Source organism: Macaca mulatta, chromosome 13 (assembly GCF_049350105.2).
Source record: "Macaca mulatta isolate MMU2019108-1 chromosome 13, T2T-MMU8v2.0, whole genome shotgun sequence".
In the NCBI taxonomy this organism is placed as follows: Eukaryota; Metazoa; Chordata; class Mammalia; order Primates; family Cercopithecidae; genus Macaca; species Macaca mulatta.
In genome coordinates this window covers 23,586,968-23,607,276 of record NC_133418.1, presented here as the reverse complement: position 1 = coordinate 23,607,276, position 20,309 = coordinate 23,586,968, and the positions used below count along the sequence as shown (strand labels likewise).

General features: G+C 35.9%; 1 protein-coding gene across 1 annotated transcript in view; it reads right to left on the bottom strand.

Moving 5' to 3' along the window:
- The window catches only part of ANKRD36C (ankyrin repeat domain 36C), a 176,876-nt gene that overhangs the window by 71,120 nt on the left and 85,447 nt on the right, over positions 1–20,309 (bottom strand). The window contains exons 28-50 of the mRNA XM_077958762.1: positions 19,165–19,193; positions 18,998–19,070; positions 17,293–17,321; positions 17,126–17,198; positions 16,942–17,016; positions 15,410–15,438; positions 15,247–15,319; positions 13,533–13,561; positions 13,366–13,438; positions 11,662–11,690; positions 11,499–11,571; positions 9,785–9,813; positions 9,618–9,690; positions 7,914–7,942; positions 7,751–7,823; positions 6,037–6,065; positions 5,870–5,942; positions 4,166–4,194; positions 4,003–4,075; positions 2,289–2,317; positions 2,122–2,194; positions 422–450; positions 259–331 (exon numbers count right to left, since the gene is read on the bottom strand). Of these exons, the coding sequence (XP_077814888.1) occupies positions 259–331; positions 422–450; positions 2,122–2,194; positions 2,289–2,317; positions 4,003–4,075; positions 4,166–4,194; positions 5,870–5,942; positions 6,037–6,065; positions 7,751–7,823; positions 7,914–7,942; positions 9,618–9,690; positions 9,785–9,813; positions 11,499–11,571; positions 11,662–11,690; positions 13,366–13,438; positions 13,533–13,561; positions 15,247–15,319; positions 15,410–15,438; positions 16,942–17,016; positions 17,126–17,198; positions 17,293–17,321; positions 18,998–19,070; positions 19,165–19,193 (1,197 nt within the window). The remainder of the gene's footprint in view (positions 1–258; positions 332–421; positions 451–2,121; positions 2,195–2,288; positions 2,318–4,002; positions 4,076–4,165; positions 4,195–5,869; positions 5,943–6,036; positions 6,066–7,750; positions 7,824–7,913; positions 7,943–9,617; positions 9,691–9,784; positions 9,814–11,498; positions 11,572–11,661; positions 11,691–13,365; positions 13,439–13,532; positions 13,562–15,246; positions 15,320–15,409; positions 15,439–16,941; positions 17,017–17,125; positions 17,199–17,292; positions 17,322–18,997; positions 19,071–19,164; positions 19,194–20,309) is intronic.

Genomic DNA, 20,309 nt, shown 5'->3' with positions numbered 1-20,309 from the left:
GCCTGGTATGAGTTCAACTGCTCTCCAATGGTTCTTCTTCACAATTTCCAAGTAGAGACATCTATAATCTTAGCACTCAGATCATGGCCGAAGACCAGCAGCATCGGGGTCATCTGATAACTTATTACCAATGAAGAATCTCAGGCATGCTGAATCCGAACGTGAAGCTTCAACGAACCCCCGGATGATTTATTTGGGGAAGGGAAATTCTCTTCTGTCTTTATAGAACATCACATTGAATGTGTTTTGCAAAATTACCTGTCCCAGATATTTGTGCATCCTTTATTTCTGTGGCTATATTTGAAACAGAATCTTCCTTGTCACTTGTAGCCTGAATGGAATTTGAAACAAAATAATCAATAAAGTATATCTCATAGACTATCCAGTTACTAGTTCAAAATATAAATGAGAGTTTAATTACCTTCAAGGCTGGTTGTTTCTGACAAGACACTGAAAAGCAAAACGGACACAAAATCACTCACAAGTACACATGATAATGTTATTCATATATTCATGAAGTGTTAGCATCAAGCTGCATCCTCCTGCCTGTATTAGTCTAGGACTTATGTTTCCTACTTTGTGTCTGGGGGCTGGAACACGATAGAAATACACTGAAGAAAAGGAATACAGGCTTCACAAATATACCCTTCCAATTTCAAATATGGTTTGATTTCTCATATGTCTAAAACTAAAAATTCGTGTCAACATAAGTGCGGATATGTCCAGTGATGAGTACAAATGTGATCTAAGATCAGAGCAGCAATTCATACACCTGAGAATCAATGTCAAAGCAGGTGGTACATGACCCCACATGTCTTTCATGCAAGAAATCAGAACGATTTACACCATTATACTACAAACATTCATCATGCTCTTTAACTTGCCCGATAACTGAGAACTTACACAATTACAATGACACTTCAGTTTAATGTACACTTCACGTCCCTTAAGTGGAAGTGTCCTAAATTGATCAGCTTGGACATGTGCTTCCGGAATCCGAGTAAATAATATTCATTACTTCTCACACCCATGTGGTGTAATAATTTGCCAGTTTCTTGTATTTTCCAGTTTAGCCTTCCAAACATTTCTTCATCCACTCATGGCAACAAAGTATAAAATATACACCTCAATAAAAAGCGTCATAAATTGTTACTTTTGACATACTTCTACCAAATAAAACTGCTACAAGCATTGGATATTAATAAGCTGTTCCACTCAGAAATAACTTCAATATTCTTTGAAAATGACCATTTTAAGAGTCGGTTGAAGAATTCAACATACTTTTGCTTCTAAAATAGTCTTGTTAGGAGTATCATGCTATTCTCTGAAGAATATTCATCAAATAGCTATTTTATCCAAGACTTCGCTCTTTGATGAAAGAAGCAAATGTATTCACATTCAAGTTTATCCAATATTTATAACAAAAATCAACAAAACACGTAAGTCTGATACCTAATAGTAACAAAGAGGAGTAACTAGTCATTGCGGTTTATCCCAATTCTAGCATTCTTTCCTGCATCCTGTAGTTCCTGGTGCTGCCAAAATTAAATCTTCCTTATGCAAATATTCCAAATGCATCTGAAGTCAGTTCACTCCGGTTTCCTCAGCAGAATCCCCAAAATTATATAAATATCTTCTTCTTTTCCCTCCTTCTTCTCTCACAATCCCTTTTCCTTGAGGAAAATCACGGATACATCAGTTGTCTCATTAGTTCTCGTTCTACAGTGTCTAGGGGTTATTACGATCACTTTTCCATCTGTTTTTAGCAGTAAGATATGACGACTGTAAAATCTAAACTTCATCCTTTTCTCCTTCCACCTTGGGGAAAACATGCTGTAGAATTGAAGCAAAATTATGCTGTCCCCTGAGCCCTTATGTCCTGGGCTGCTCTCCAATGTTTCTTCTTCCCAATTTCAGTGTAAGGAAGTCTATAATCTTACTGCGAAGATCATGTCCAAGACCAGCACCAACAGCATCACCCGAGAACTTATTACAAATGAATCTCAGGCCTGCTGAATCAGAATGTGCAGCTTTGACGAGCACCCCGCTGATTTATTTGGGGAAAAGAAGTTCTTTTCTATCTTGATTGAACATGACATTAAATATGTTGTGCAATATTACCTGTCCCAGATTGTTGTTCATCCTTTATTTCTGTGACTATATTCGAAACAGAATCTTTCTTGTCACTTGTAGCCTGAATGGAATTTGAAACAAAATAATCCATAAATAAAGTAAGCTTCATAGAATATACACCTACTACTACAAAATATAAATGAAAATTTAATTACCTTCAAGGGTGGTTGTTTCTGAGAAGACACTGAAAAGAAAAATGGATACATAATCACTCATATCTGAATATGATAAATTTATCAATACATTCATGCACTGTTAGCAACAAACTGTATCCTCCTGCCAGTATTAGTGTAGGCTTTCGTATTTTCTACTTTGTGTTCGGGGACTGGAACGTGACAGAAATACACTGAAAAAAGGGAATACAGGCTTCATGAAATGTACACTTAGAATTTCAAACATGGTATGATTTGTCATATGTCAAAAACTAAAATAAAACCGTGTCAGTATCAATGTGGATATGCCAAATGATGAGGACAAACGTGACCTAAAATCAGTGGAGCAACTCATACACCTGAGAATCAATGTCAAAGCAGGTGGTACATGATTCCGCACGTCTTTCATACAAGAAATCAGAAAGATTTACACCATTAGAGTACAACATTCATCATGATCTTTAACTTGCCCAATAACTGGGAAGGTACGTAACTACAACGACACTTTGGTTGAATGTACACTTCACGTCTCTTCAGTGGAAGTGTCCTAAATTGATCAGCTTGGATATATGTTTGCTGAAACCTAGTAGATAATTTTCATTATTACTCACTCCCGTGTGGTGTAATAATTTGCCTAAGTTTCTCGTATCTGCTAGTTTAGCTAGTTCCAAAAGCTTCTTCATCCACTCATGGCAACAAAGGATAATATATTAGCCTTAATAGAAATATCATCAATTATCATTTTTGACATGCTTCTGCAAAGTAAAATGGCTACAAGCATTAGATATTAATAAGGTTTACATTCAGAAATCACTCCAATATTCATTGAAAATGATAATTTTAGGAGTTAATTTGAATTCATCATAATTTTTGTTTCTAAAATATTACTGTTGGGAGTATCACGCTATTCTCTAAAGAAGTTTCATTAAATAGCTATTTTATCCAAGAGTTAGCTCCCTGAACAGCGAAGCCAACGTATGCATATTCAAGTTGATCTCATTTCTACGACTAAAATCAACAAAACATGTATCTCCCATGCCTAATAGTACCAAAGAGGAGTAACAAGTCAATGTGGTTTATCCCAATTCTAGCATTATTTCCTGCTTCCAGTAGCTCCTGCAGCAGCCAAAATCAAATCTTCTTTTATGCAAATATTCCAAATGCATCTGAAGTAAGTTTACTCAGGTTTCCTCAGCAGAAACTCCAAAATTACATCAATAACTTCTTCTTTTCCCTCCTTCCTGCCTCACAACCCCTCGTCCTTGAGGAAAATAATTGCTACATCAGTGGTCTGGTTAGTTCTCAGTCGACAGTGTTTATGGGGTGTTTGGATCACTTTTCCCTCTGTTTATAGCAATACGATCTGATGCCGATAATATCTATTACTTCATCTCTTTCTCCTTCCCCTCTTGATGGAAAACATGCTGTAGAATTAAAGCAAAATGATGCTGTCCCCTGAGCCTGGTATGAGTTCAACTGCTCTCCAATGGTTCTTCTTCACAATTTCCAAGTAGAGACGTCTATAATCTTAGCACTCAGATCATGGCCGAAGACCAGCAGCATCGGGGTCATCTGATAACTTATTACCAATGAAGAATCTCAGGCATGCTGAATCCGAACGTGAAGCTTCGACGAACCCCCGGATGATTTATTTGGGGAAGGGAAATTCTCTTCTGTCTTTATAGAACATCACATTGAATGTGTTTTGCAAAATTACCTGTCCCAGATATTTGTGCATCCTTTATTTCTGTGGCTATATTTGAAACAGAATCTTCCTTGTCACTTGTAGCCTGAATGGAATTTGAAACAAAATAATCAATAAAGTATATCTCATAGACTATCCAGTTACTAGTTCAAAATATAAATGAGAGTTTAATTACCTTCAAGGCTGGTTGTTTCTGACAAGACACTGAAAAGCAAAACGGACACAAAATCACTCACAAGTACACATGATAATGTTATTCATATATTCATGAAGTGTTAGCATCAAGCTGTATCCTCCTGCCTGTATTAGTCTAGGACTTATGTTTCCTACTTTGTGTCTGGGGGCTGGAACACAATAGAAATACACTGAAGAAAAGGAATACAGGCTTCACAAATATACCCTTCCAATTTCAAACATGGTTTGATTTCTCATATGTCTAAAACTAAAAATCGTGTCAACATCAGTGCCGATATGTCGAGTGATGAGGACAAATGTGATTGACCTAAGATCACAGCAGCAATTCATACACCTGAGAATCAATGTCAAAGCAGGTGGTACATGACCCCACATGTCTTTCATGCAAGAAATCAGAACGATTTACACCATTATACTACAAACATTCATCATGCTCTTTAACTTGCCCGATAACTGAGAACTTACACAATTACAATGACACTTCAGTTTAATGTACACTTCACGTCCCTTAAGTGGAAGTGTCCTAAATTGATCAGCTTGGACATGTGCTTCCGGAATCCGAGTAAATAATATTCATTACTTCTCACACCCATGTGGTGTAATAATTTGCCAGTTTCTTGTATTTTCCAGTTTAGCCTTCCAAACATTTCTTCATCCACTCATGGCAACAAAGTATAAAATATACACCTCAATAAAAAGCGTCATAAATTGTTACTTTTGACATACTTCTACCAAATAAAACTGCTACAAGCATTGGATATTAATAAGCTGTTCCACTCAGAAATAACTTCAATATTCTTTGAAAATGACCATTTTAAGAGTCGGTTGAAGAATTCAACATACTTTTGCTTCTAAAATAGTCTTGTTAGGAGTATCATGCTATTCTCTGAAGAATATTCATCAAATAGCTATTTTATCCAAGACTTCGCTCTTTGATGAAAGAAGCAAATGTATTCACATTCAAGTTTATCCAATTTTTATAACAAAAATCAACAAAACACGTAAGTCTGATACCTAATAGTAACAAAGAGGAGTAACTAGTCATTGCGGTTTATCCCAATTCTAGCATTCTTTCCTGCATCCTGTAGTTCCTGGTGCTGCCAAAATTAAATCTTCCTTATGCAAATATTCCAAATGCATCTGAAGTCAGTTCACTCCGGTTTCCTCAGCAAAAAACCCCAAAATTATATAAATATCTTCTTCTTTTCCCTCCTTCTTCTCTTACAATCCCTTTTCCTTGAGGAAAATCACTGATACATCAGTTGTCTCATTAGTTCTCGTTCTACAGTGTCTAGGGGTTATTACGATCACTTTTCCATCTGTTTTTAGCAGTAAGATATGACGACTGTAAAATCTAAACTTCATCCTTTTCTCCTTCCACCTTGGGGAAAACATGCTGTAGAACTGAAGCAAAATTATGCTGTCCCCTGAGCCCTTATGTCCTGGGCTGCTCTCCAATGTTTCTTCTTCCCAATTTCAGTGTAAGGAAGTCTATAATCTTACTGCGAAGATCATGTCCAAGACCAGCACCAACAGCATCACCCGAGAACTTATTACAAATGAATCTCAGGCCTGCTGAATCAGAATGTGCAGCTTTGACGAGCACCCCGCTGATTTATTTGGGGAAAAGAAGTTCTTTTCTATCTTGATTGAACATGACATTAAATATGTTGTGCAATATTACCTGTCCCAGATTGTTGTTCATCCTTTATTTCTGTGACTATATTCGAAACAGAATCTTTCTTGTCACTTGTAGCCTGAATGGAATTTGAAACAAAATAATCCATAAATAAAGTAAGCTTCATGGAATATACACCTACTACTACAAAATATAAATGAAAATTTAATTACCTTCAAGGGTGGTTGTTTCTGAGAAGACACTGAAAAGAAAAATGGATACATAATCACTCATATCTGAATATGATAAATTTATCAATACATTCATGCACTGTTAGCAACAAACTGTATCCTCCTGCCAGTATTAGTGTAGGCTTTCGTATTTTCTACTTTGTGTTCGGGGACTGGAACGTGACAGAAATACACTGAAAAAAGGGAATACAGGCTTCATGAAATGTACACTTAGAATTTCAAACATGGTATGATTTGTCATATGTCAAAAACTAAAATAAAACCGTGTCAGTATCAATGTGGATATGCCAAATGATGAGGACAAACGTGACCTAAAATCAGTGGAGCAACTCATACACCTGAGAATCAATGTCAAAGCAGGTGGTACATGATTCCGCACGTCTTTCATACAAGAAATCAGAAAGATTTACACCATTAGAGTACAACATTCATCATGATCTTTAACTTGCCCAATAACTGGGAAGGTACGTAACTACAACGACACTTTGGTTGAATGTACACTTCACGTCTCTTCAGTGGAAGTGTCCTAAATTGATCAGCTTGGATATATGTTTGCTGAAACCTAGTAGATAATTTTCATTATTACTCACTCCCGTGTGGTGTAATAATTTGCCTAAGTTTCTCGTATCTGCTAGTTTAGCTAGTTCCAAAAGCTTCTTCATCCACTCATGGCAACAAAGGATAATATATTAGCCTTAATAGAAATATCATCAATTATCATTTTTGACATGCTTCTGCAAAGTAAAATGGCTACAAGCATTAGATATTAATAAGGTTTACATTCAGAAATCACTCCAATATTCATTGAAAATGATAATTTTAGGAGTTAATTTGAATTCATCATAATTTTTGTTTCTAAAATATTACTGTTGGGAGTATCACGCTATTCTCTAAAGAAGTTTCATTAAATAGCTATTTTATCCAAGAGTTAGCTCCCTGAACAGCGAAGCCAACGTATGCATATTCAAGTTGATCTCATTTCTACGACTAAAATCAACAAAACATGTATCTCCCATGCCTAATAGTACCAAAGAGGAGTAACAAGTCAATGTGGTTTATCCCAATTCTAGCATTATTTCCTGCTTCCAGTAGCTCCTGCAGCAGCCAAAATCAAATCTTCTTTTATGCAAATATTCCAAATGCATCTGAAGTAAGTTTACTCAGGTTTCCTCAGCAGAAACTCCAAAATTACATCAATAACTTCTTCTTTTCCCTCCTTCCTGCCTCACAACCCCTCGTCCTTGAGGAAAATAATTGCTACATCAGTGGTCTGGTTAGTTCTCAGTCGACAGTGTTTATGGGGTGTTTGGATCACTTTTCCCTCTGTTTATAGCAATACGATCTGATGCCGATAATATCTATTACTTCATCTCTTTCTCCTTCCCCTCTTGATGGAAAACATGCTGTAGAATTAAAGCAAAATGATGCTGTCCCCTGAGCCTGGTATGAGTTCAACTGCTCTCCAATGGTTCTTCTTCACAATTTCCAAGTAGAGACGTCTATAATCTTAGCACTCAGATCATGGCCGAAGACCAGCAGCATCGGGGTCATCTGATAACTTATTACCAATGAAGAATCTCAGGCATGCTGAATCCGAACGTGAAGCTTCGACGAACCCCCGGATGATTTATTTGGGGAAGGGAAATTCTCTTCTGTCTTTATAGAACATCACATTGAATGTGTTTTGCAAAATTACCTGTCCCAGATATTTGTGCATCCTTTATTTCTGTGGCTATATTTGAAACAGAATCTTCCTTGTCACTTGTAGCCTGAATGGAATTTGAAACAAAATAATCAATAAAGTATATCTCATAGACTATCCAGTTACTAGTTCAAAATATAAATGAGAGTTTAATTACCTTCAAGGCTGGTTGTTTCTGACAAGACACTGAAAAGCAAAACGGACACAAAATCACTCACAAGTACACATGATAATGTTATTCATATATTCATGAAGTGTTAGCATCAAGCTGTATCCTCCTGCCTGTATTAGTCTAGGACTTATGTTTCCTACTTTGTGTCTGGGGGCTGGAACACAATAGAAATACACTGAAGAAAAGGAATACAGGCTTCACAAATATACCCTTCCAATTTCAAACATGGTTTGATTTCTCATATGTCTAAAACTAAAAGTCGTGTCAACATCAGTGCCGATATGTCGAGTGATGAGGACAAATGTGATTGACCTAAGATCACAGCAGCAATTCATACACCTGAGAATCAATGTCAAAGCAGGTGGTACATGACCCCACATGTCTTTCATGCAAGAAATCAGAACGATTTACACCATTATACTACAAACATTCATCATGCTCTTTAACTTGCCCGATAACTGAGAACTTACACAATTACAATGACACTTCAGTTTAATGTACACTTCACGTCCCTTAAGTGGAAGTGTCCTAAATTGATCAGCTTGGACATGTGCTTCCGGAATCCGAGTAAATAATATTCATTACTTCTCACACCCATGTGGTGTAATAATTTGCCAGTTTCTTGTATTTTCCAGTTTAGCCTTCCAAACATTTCTTCATCCACTCATGGCAACAAAGTATAAAATATACACCTCAATAAAAAGCGTCATAAATTGTTACTTTTGACATACTTCTACCAAATAAAACTGCTACAAGCATTGGATATTAATAAGCTGTTCCACTCAGAAATAACTTCAATATTCTTTGAAAATGACCATTTTAAGAGTCGGTTGAAGAATTCAACATACTTTTGCTTCTAAAATAGTCTTGTTAGGAGTATCATGCTATTCTCTGAAGAATATTCATCAAATAGCTATTTTATCCAAGACTTCGCTCTTTGATGAAAGAAGCAAATGTATTCACATTCAAGTTTATCCAATTTTTATAACAAAAATCAACAAAACACGTAAGTCTGATACCTAATAGTAACAAAGAGGAGTAACTAGTCATTGCGGTTTATCCCAATTCTAGCATTCTTTCCTGCATCCTGTAGTTCCTGGTGCTGCCAAAATTAAATCTTCCTTATGCAAATATTCCAAATGCATCTGAAGTCAGTTCACTCCGGTTTCCTCAGCAAAAAACCCCAAAATTATATAAATATCTTCTTCTTTTCCCTCCTTCTTCTCTTACAATCCCTTTTCCTTGAGGAAAATCACTGATACATCAGTTGTCTCATTAGTTCTCGTTCTACAGTGTCTAGGGGTTATTACGATCACTTTTCCATCTGTTTTTAGCAGTAAGATATGACGACTGTAAAATCTAAACTTCATCCTTTTCTCCTTCCACCTTGGGGAAAACATGCTGTAGAACTGAAGCAAAATTATGCTGTCCCCTGAGCCCTTATGTCCTGGGCTGCTCTCCAATGTTTCTTCTTCCCAATTTCAGTGTAAGGAAGTCTATAATCTTACTGCGAAGATCATGTCCAAGACCAGCACCAACAGCATCACCCGAGAACTTATTACAAATGAATCTCAGGCCTGCTGAATCAGAATGTGCAGCTTTGACGAGCACCCCGCTGATTTATTTGGGGAAAAGAAGTTCTTTTCTATCTTGATTGAACATGACATTAAATATGTTGTGCAATATTACCTGTCCCAGATTGTTGTTCATCCTTTATTTCTGTGACTATATTCGAAACAGAATCTTTCTTGTCACTTGTAGCCTGAATGGAATTTGAAACAAAATAATCCATAAATAAAGTAAGCTTCATAGAATATACACCTACTACTACAAAATATAAATGAAAATTTAATTACCTTCAAGGGTGGTTGTTTCTGAGAAGACACTGAAAAGAAAAATGGATACATAATCACTCATATCTGAATATGATAAATTTATCAATACATTCATGCACTGTTAGCAACAAACTGTATCCTCCTGCCAGTATTAGTGTAGGCTTTCGTATTTTCTACTTTGTGTACGGGGACTGGAACGTGACAGAAATACACTGAAAAAAGGGAATACAGGCTTCATGAAATGTACACTTAGAATTTCAAACATGGTATGATTTGTCATATGTCAAAAACTAAAATAAAACCGTGTCAGTATCAATGTGGATATGCCAAATGATGAGGACAAACGTGACCTAAAATCAGTGGAGCAACTCATACACCTGAGAATCAATGTCAAAGCAGGTGGTACATGATTCCGCACGTCTTTCATACAAGAAATCAGAAAGATTTACACCATTAGAGTACAACATTCATCATGATCTTTAACTTGCCCAATAACTGGGAAGGTACGTAACTACAACGACACTTTGGTTGAATGTACACTTCACGTCTCTTCAGTGGAAGTGTCCTAAATTGATCAGCTTGGATATATGTTTGCTGAAACCTAGTAGATAATTTTCATTATTACTCACTCCCGTGTGGTGTAATAATTTGCCTAAGTTTCTCGTATCTGCTAGTTTAGCTAGTTCCAAAAGCTTCTTCATCCACTCATGGCAACAAAGGATAATATATTAGCCTTAATAGAAATATCATCAATTATCATTTTTGACATGCTTCTGCAAAGTAAAATGGCTACAAGCATTAGATATTAATAAGGTTTACATTCAGAAATCACTCCAATATTCATTGAAAATGATAATTTTAGGAGTTAATTTGAATTCATCATAATTTTTGTTTCTAAAATATTACTGTTGGGAGTATCACGCTATTCTCTAAAGAAGTTTCATTAAATAGCTATTTTATCCAAGAGTTAGCTCCCTGAACAGCGAAGCCAACGTATGCATATTCAAGTTGATCTCATTTCTACGACTAAAATCAACAAAACATGTATCTCCCATGCCTAATAGTACCAAAGAGGAGTAACAAGTCAATGTGGTTTATCCCAATTCTAGCATTATTTCCTGCTTCCAGTAGCTCCTGCAGCAGCCAAAATCAAATCTTCTTTTATGCAAATATTCCAAATGCATCTGAAGTAAGTTTACTCAGGTTTCCTCAGCAGAAACTCCAAAATTACATCAATAACTTCTTCTTTTCCCTCCTTCCTGCCTCACAACCCCTCGTCCTTGAGGAAAATAATTGCTACATCAGTGGTCTGGTTAGTTCTCAGTCGACAGTGTTTATGGGGTGTTTGGATCACTTTTCCCTCTGTTTATAGCAATACGATCTGATGCCGATAATATCTATTACTTCATCTCTTTCTCCTTCCCCTCTTGATGGAAAACATGCTGTAGAATTAAAGCAAAATGATGCTGTCCCCTGAGCCTGGTATGAGTTCAACTGCTCTCCAATGGTTCTTCTTCACAATTTCCAAGTAGAGACATCTATAATCTTAGCACTCAGATCATGGCCGAAGACCAGCAGCATCGGGGTCATCTGATAACTTATTATAAATGAAGAATCTCAGGCATGCTGAATCCGAACGTGAAGCTTCGACGAACCCCCGGATGATTTATTTGGGGAAGGGAAATTCTCTTCTGTCTTTATAGAACATCACATTGAATGTGTTTTGCAAAATTACCTGTCCCAGATATTTGTGCATCCTTTATTTCTGTGGCTATATTTGAAACAGAATCTTCCTTGTCACTTGTAGCCTGAATGGAATTTGAAACAAAATAATCAATAAAGTATATCTCATAGACTATCCAGTTACTAGTTCAAAATATAAATGAGAGTTTAATTACCTTCAAGGCTGGTTGTTTCTGACAAGACACTGAAAAGCAAAACGGACACAAAATCACTCACAAGTACACATGATAATGTTATTCATATATTCATGAAGTGTTAGCATCAAGCTGTATCCTCCTGCCTGTATTAGTCTAGGACTTATGTTTCCTACTTTGTGTCTGGGGGCTGGAACACAATAGAAATACACTGAAGAAAAGGAATACAGGCTTCACAAATATACCCTTCCAATTTCAAACATGGTTTGATTTCTCATATGTCTAAAACTAAAAATCGTGTCAACATCAGTGCCGATATGTCGAGTGATGAGGACAAATGTGATTGACCTAAGATCACAGCAGCAATTCATACACCTGAGAATCAATGTCAAAGCAGGTGGTACATGACCCCACATGTCTTTCATGCAAGAAATCAGAACGATTTACACCATTATACTACAAACATTCATCATGCTCTTTAACTTGCCCGATAACTGAGAACTTACACAATTACAATGACACTTCAGTTTAATGTACACTTCACGTCCCTTAAGTGGAAGTGTCCTAAATTGATCAGCTTGGACATGTGCTTCCGGAATCCGAGTAAATAATATTCATTACTTCTCACACCCATGTGGTGTAATAATTTGCCAGTTTCTTGTATTTTCCAGTTTAGCCTTCCAAACATTTCTTCATCCACTCATGGCAACAAAGTATAAAATATACACCTCAATAAAAAGCGTCATAAATTGTTACTTTTGACATACTTCTACCAAATAAAACTGCTACAAGCATTGGATATTAATAAGCTGTTCCACTCAGAAATAACTTCAATATTCTTTGAAAATGACCATTTTAAGAGTCGGTTGAAGAATTCAACATACTTTTGCTTCTAAAATAGTCTTGTTAGGAGTATCATGCTATTCTCTGAAGAATATTCATCAAATAGCTATTTTATCCAAGACTTCGCTCTTTGATGAAAGAAGCAAATGTATTCACATTCAAGTTTATCCAATTTTTATAACAAAAATCAACAAAACACGTAAGTCTGATACCTAATAGTAACAAAGAGGAGTAACTAGTCATTGCGGTTTATCCCAATTCTAGCATTCTTTCCTGCATCCTGTAGTTCCTGGTGCTGCCAAAATTAAATCTTCCTTATGCAAATATTCCAAATGCATCTGAAGTCAGTTCACTCCGGTTTCCTCAGCAAAAAACCCCAAAATTATATAAATATCTTCTTCTTTTCCCTCCTTCTTCTCTTACAATCCCTTTTCCTTGAGGAAAATCACTGATACATCAGTTGTCTCATTAGTTCTCGTTCTACAGTGTCTAGGGGTTATTACGATCACTTTTCCATCTGTTTTTAGCAGTAAGATATGACGACTGTAAAATCTAAACTTCATCCTTTTCTCCTTCCACCTTGGGGAAAACATGCTGTAGAACTGAAGCAAAATTATGCTGTCCCCTGAGCCCTTATGTCCTGGGCTGCTCTCCAATGTTTCTTCTTCCCAATTTCAGTGTAAGGAAGTCTATAATCTTACTGCGAAGATCATGTCCAAGACCAGCACCAACAGCATCACCCGAGAACTTATTACAAATGAATCTCAGGCCTGCTGAATCAGAATGTGCAGCTTTGACGAGCACCCCGCTGATTTATTTGGGGAAAAGAAGTTCTTTTCTATCTTGATTGAACATGACATTAAATATGTTGTGCAATATTACCTGTCCCAGATTGTTGTTCATCCTTTATTTCTGTGACTATATTCGAAACAGAATCTTTCTTGTCACTTGTAGCCTGAATGGAATTTGAAACAAAATAATCCATAAATAAAGTAAGCTTCATAGAATATACACCTACTACTACAAAATATAAATGAAAATTTAATTACCTTCAAGGGTGGTTGTTTCTGAGAAGACACTGAAAAGAAAAATGGATACATAATCACTCATATCTGAATATGATAAATTTATCAATACATTCATGCACTGTTAGCAACAAACTGTATCCTCCTGCCAGTATTAGTGTAGGCTTTCGTATTTTCTACTTTGTGTACGGGGACTGGAACGTGACAGAAATACACTGAAAAAAGGGAATACAGGCTTCATGAAATGTACACTTAGAATTTCAAACATGGTATGATTTGTCATATGTCAAAAACTAAAATAAAACCGTGTCAGTATCAATGTGGATATGCCAAATGATGAGGACAAACGTGACCTAAAATCAGTGGAGCAACTCATACACCTGAGAATCAATGTCAAAGCAGGTGGTACATGATTCCGCACGTCTTTCATACAAGAAATCAGAAAGATTTACACCATTAGAGTACAACATTCATCATGATCTTTAACTTGCCCAATAACTGGGAAGGTACGTAACTACAACGACACTTTGGTTGAATGTACACTTCACGTCTCTTCAGTGGAAGTGTCCTAAATTGATCAGCTTGGATATATGTTTGCTGAAACCTAGTAGATAATTTTCATTATTACTCACTCCCGTGTGGTGTAATAATTTGCCTAAGTTTCTCGTATCTGCTAGTTTAGCTAGTTCCAAAAGCTTCTTCATCCACTCATGGCAACAAAGGATAATATATTAGCCTTAATAGAAATATCATCAATTATCATTTTTGACATGCTTCTGCAAAGTAAAATGGCTACAAGCATTAGATATTAATAAGGTTTACATTCAGAAATCACTCCAATATTCATTGAAAATGATAATTTTAGGAGTTAATTTGAATTCATCATAATTTTTGTTTCTAAAATATTACTGTTGGGAGTATCACGCTATTCTCTAAAGAAGTTTCATTAAATAGCTATTTTATCCAAGAGTTAGCTCCCTGAACAGTGAAGCCAACGTATGCATATTCAAGTTGATCTCATTTCTACGACTAAAATCAACAAAACATGTATCTCCCATGCCTAATAGTACCAAAGAGGAGTAACAAGTCAATGTGGTTTATCCCAATTCTAGCATTATTTCCTGCTTCCAGTAGCTCCTGCAGCAGCCAAAATCAAATCTTCTTTTATGCAAATATTCCAAATGCATCTGAAGTAAGTTTACTCAGGTTTCCTCAGCAGAAACTCCAAAATTACATCAATAACTTCTTCTTTTCCCTCCTTCCTGCCTCACAACCCCTCGTCCTTGAGGAAAATAATTGCTACATCAGTGGTCTGGTTAGTTCTCAGTCGACAGTGTTTATGGGGTGTTTGGATCACTTTTCCCTCTGTTTATAGCAATACGATCTGATGCCGATAATATCTATTACTTCATCTCTTTCTCCTTCCCCTCTTGATGGAAAACATGCTGTAGAATTAAAGCAAAATGATGCTGTCCCCTGAGCCTGGTATGAGTTCAACTGCTCTCCAATGGTTCTTCTTCACAATTTCCAAGTAGAGACATCTATAATCTTAGCACTCAGATCATGGCCGAAGACCAGCAGCATCGGGGTCATCTGATAACTTATTATAAATGAAGAATCTCAGGCATGCTGAATCCGAACGTGAAGCTTCGACGAACCCCCGGATGATTTATTTGGGGAAGGGAAATTCTCTTCTGTCTTTATAGAACATCACATTGAATGTGTTTTGCAAAATTACCTGTCCCAGATATTTGTGCATCCTTTATTTCTGTGGCTATATTTGAAACAGAATCTTCCTTGTCACTTGTAGCCTGAATGGAATTTGAAACAAAATAATCAATAAAGTATATCTCATAGACTATCCAGTTACTAGTTCAAAATATAAATGAGAGTTTAATTACCTTCAAGGCTGGTTGTTTCTGACAAGACACTGAAAAGCAAAAGAGACACAAAATCACTCACAAGTACATATAATAATGTTATTCATATATTCATGAAGTGTTAGCATCAAGCTGTATCCTCCTGCCTGTATTAGTCTAGGATTTGATGTCTTATACTTTGTATCCCAGGGGGACTGGAACGTGACAGAAATACACTGAAGAAAAGGAATACAGGCTTCACAAAATATACCCTTCCATTTTCAAACATGGTTTGATTTCTCATATGTCTAAAACTAAAATACAACCGTTTCAACATCAGTGCAGATATGTCCAGTGATGAGGATAAATATGATCTAATATCAGAGCAGCAATTCATACACCTGAGAATCAATGTCGAAACAGGAGGTACATGATCCCGCGTGTCTTTCATGCAAGAAATCAGAACGATTTACACCATTATACGACAAACATTCATCATGCTCTTTAACTTGCCCGATAACTGAGAACTTACACAATTACAATGACACTTCAGTTGAATATACACTTCACGTCCCTTAAGTGAAAGTATCCTAAATTGATCAGCTTGGATATATGTCTCCTGAATCCGAGTAAATAATATTCATTATTTCTCACACCCATGTGGTGTAATAATTTGCCTAAGTTTCTTGTATTCTCTAGCTTAGCCTTCCGAACATTTCTTCATCCACTCATGGCAGCAAAGTATAACACGTACACCTCAATAAAAAGTATCACCAATTATTAATTTTGACATGCTTCTAGTAAATAAAACTCCTACAGCCATTGGATATTAATAAGTGTTTACATTCAGAAATCACTCCAACATTCTTTGAAAATGATCCTTTTAAGAGTCAGTTGATTAATTCAACATTATTTTTGTTTCTAAAATAGTCTTATTAGGAGTATCATACTATTCTCTAAAGAATATTCATTAAATAGTTATTTTATCCAAGACTTTGCTCTTTGATCAAAGAAGCCAATGTATTCATATTCAAGTATCTCTAATTTTTATAACTAAAATCAACAGAACATGTAAGTCTGATGCCTAATATTAACAAAGAGGAGTAATTAGTCAATGTGGTTTATCCCATTTCTAGCATTCTTTCCTGCATCCGGTAGTTCCTGGTGCTGCCAAAATCAAATCTTCTTTATGCAAATATTCCAAAAACATCTGAAGTGAGTTCACTTAGGTTTCCTCTGCAGAAACCCGAAAATTACATAAATAATTCTTTCTTTTGCCAGCTTCCTGCCTCACAATCTCTCCTCCTTAGGAAAAATAATTGCTACATCAGTTGTCTCGTTAGTTCTCCTTCTCTAGTGTCTGTGAGTTATTACGTTCACTTTTCTGTCTGTTTTTAGCAGTACGATGTGACTTATGTAAAATCTATACTTCATCTCTTTCTCCTTCCACCCTTGGTGAAAATATGCTGCAGAATTAAAGCAAAATTATGCTGTCCCCTGAGCCCCTTATGTCTTGACCTGCTCTCCAATGTTTCTTCTTCTCAGTTTCAATGTGAGAAAGTTTATAATCTTACTGCGAAGATCATGTCCAAGACCAGCAGCATCAGCATCACTCAAGAACTTACTACAAATGAAGAATCTCAGGCCTGCTGAATCAGAATGTGCAGCATCAATGAGCCCCTCGCTGATTTATTTGGGGAAGAGAAGTTCTTTTCTGTCTTGACTGAACATGACGTTAAATGTGCTTTGCAAAATTACCTGTCCCAGATTGTTGTTCATCCTTTATTTCTGTGGCTGTATTCGAAACAGAATCTTCCTTGTCACTTGTCGTCTGAATGGAATTTGAAACAAAATAATCAATAAATAAAGTGTGTTTCATAGATTATACATTTACTAGTTCAAAATATAAATGAGATTTTAATCACCTTCAAGGCTTTTTTTTTCTGAGAAGACACTGAAAAGCAAAAGAGATACATAATCACTCATATGTACATATGATAAAGTTATCCATACATAATGCAGTGTTAGCATCAAGCCGTATCTTCCTGCCTGTATTAGTATAGGCTTTGATGTTTTCTACTTTGTGTCTAGGGACCAGAACACGATAGAAATACACTGAAAAAAAAATAAGGAACACAGGCTTCACAAAATATACCCTTACAGTTTCAAACATGGTATGATATGTCATATATCTAAAAGTAAAATAAAACCGTGTCAATATCAATGTGGATATGCCGAGTGATGAGGATAAATGTGATCTAAAATCAGAGGAGCAACTCATACACCTGAGAATCAATGTCAAAGCAGGTGGTACATGATCCCGCATGTCTTTCATGCAAGAAATCAAAAGGTTTTACACCATTATACTACAAACATTCATCATGCTCTTTGACTTATCCGATAACTGAGAAGGTACACAATTACAATGACACTTCAGTTGAATGTACACTTCACGTCTCTTCAGTGGAAGTGTGCTACATTGATCAGCTTGGATATATGTTTGGTGAATCCTAGTAGATAACATTCATTATTTATCATACCCATATGGTGTAATAATCCGCCTACATTTCTTGTATTCTCTAGTTTAGCCTTCAGAAAGTTTCTTCATCCACTAATGGCAAGAAGGTATAATATATAAAACCCATCAAAAACTACAAAAAATTATACATATTTATACAAAATGGAATTGCAGCAGGCATTAGATATTAATAAATTTTACATTTGGATATCAGTCCAATGTTCATTGAAAATAACCATTTTAGGATTCAATTAATGCATTCACACATTATTTCTGTCTCTAAAATTAGTCTGCTCTGCAATATCACTTTATTATAAAGAATTTTCACTAAATAGCTATGTTAACAAAAAAGTCAGCACTTTGGAAAAGAGCTAATGTATTCATATTAAATTTTAACTCATTCGAATAACTAATAAAAATATATCTCTGATATCTGATAGTAATAAACAGGAATAATGAGACACTGAGGTTTATCCCAATTCTAGCACTCCTTCCTGATTCCAGTAGACATTGGAGCAGCCAGAAGTCAGATCTTCTCGTATGTAAATATTCCAAATGTATTTGAAGTGAGCTCGCTCAGGTTTCCTCAGCAGAAACCCCAAAATTACCTAACTAACTTCTTCCTTTCCCTCTTTCTTGCCTTGCAATCCCTCTTTCTTGATGAAAATAATTACTACATCAGTGGTCACTTTGCTTCTCATTCTCCAGTGTTTATGGGTTATTATGACAACTTCTTCCCTCTGGTTGTAGCAGAACCATCTGACATCTATAACTTCTATTACTTCTTCTCTTTCTCCTTCTCCTCTCCTTAGAAACATGCTCTGAAATAACAGCAAAATTATGCTATACCCTGATCCTCTTATGTTTTGGACTGTTTTCCAACGGTTCTTCTACATGATTTCAATGTAGGGAAGTCTATAACCTTGTTACTAAGATCATGGCCGAGGAACAGCAGCATCAAAATCACCTGAGAACTTACTAGAAATGCACAATCTCAGGCCTGCTGAATCAGAAAGTGCATTTTCAATGATCCCCCCGCTGATTTATTCAGGGGTGGGACGTTCTCTTCTATCTTGAGTGCACGTGACATTAAATGTGTATTGCCAAATTACCTGTTCCAGATTTCCGACCAGCCATTATTCTTGTGGCAATATTCAAAACAGGAGCTTTCTTTTTAAATATAACCTGAGTGGAATGAGAAGCAAAATATTCAATACATAACATATATTTCATAGACTATACAATTAGTAATTCAAAGTATAAATGAAAGAGTAACTACCTTCCAGGCTGACTGTTTCTGAGGAGACACTGAAAAGTAAAAGAAATATATAATCCATCATATGTAAATATGATAAAGTTATCCATACATTCATGCAGTGTTAGCATCAAGCTGTATCCTCCTGCCTGTACTAGCATAGGATTTGATGTTTTATAGTTTGTGTCTTTGGGACAGGAACATGAGGAAATACACTGAAGAAAATGGAAATACAGGCTTCCAGAAAATACACAGTCACAAATTACAAAGAGATATTATGGGTCATGTGTGTATTACTGAAATAAAAAGTATTGACATCAATGTGGATATCCCGAATGATGAAAAGAAATGTGATCTAAAATCAGAGGAGCAACTCATACACCCAGGAATCAATGTCAAAGAAGGTAGTAAATGCTACTGCATGTTTCTCATGCAAAACACCAGAAGGATTTATACCGTTATACTACTAATATTCATCATGATCTTTAACTTGCCTGATAATTGAGTAGGTACACAATGACAATGACACTTCTGTAGAATGTACACTTCACAAGTCCTCAGTGGAAGTGTCTCAGCTTCATCAGTTTGGATATAAGTTTGGATAATCCTAGTATATAATATTCTTTATTTCTCAAACCCATGTCGTGTAATAATGTGCCTACGCTTGTTGTGTCCTCTAATTTAGCCTACAGAACGGTTCTTCATCCATGCATGGCAACAAAGTATAATACATAAACCTTATCAAAAAGTATAATAAATGATCAAATTTGTCATACTTATGCAAAATAAAGTTGCTACAAGCATTACACATGAATAACCTTTTACATTTGGAAATCACTCCAATATTCATTGAAAATAACAATTTTAAAAGTCAATTAATGAATTCAAAATTATTTTTGTTTCTAAAATAGTCTGATTTGAAGTATCACGTTATTCTCTAAAGCATTTTTATTAAATTGCTATTTTATCCAAATGCTACCCCTTGAAAAACAAAGCCAATATATGCATATTCATGTTTATCTCATTTGAATAACTAATATCAACAAAACACATATCTCTGATGCCCAACAGTAACAAAGAGGAGTAATGAGTCACTGTGGCTTATCCCAGTTCTAGTACTCCTTCCTGCTTCCACTGGTTCCCACAGCAGCCAAAATCAAATCTTCTTT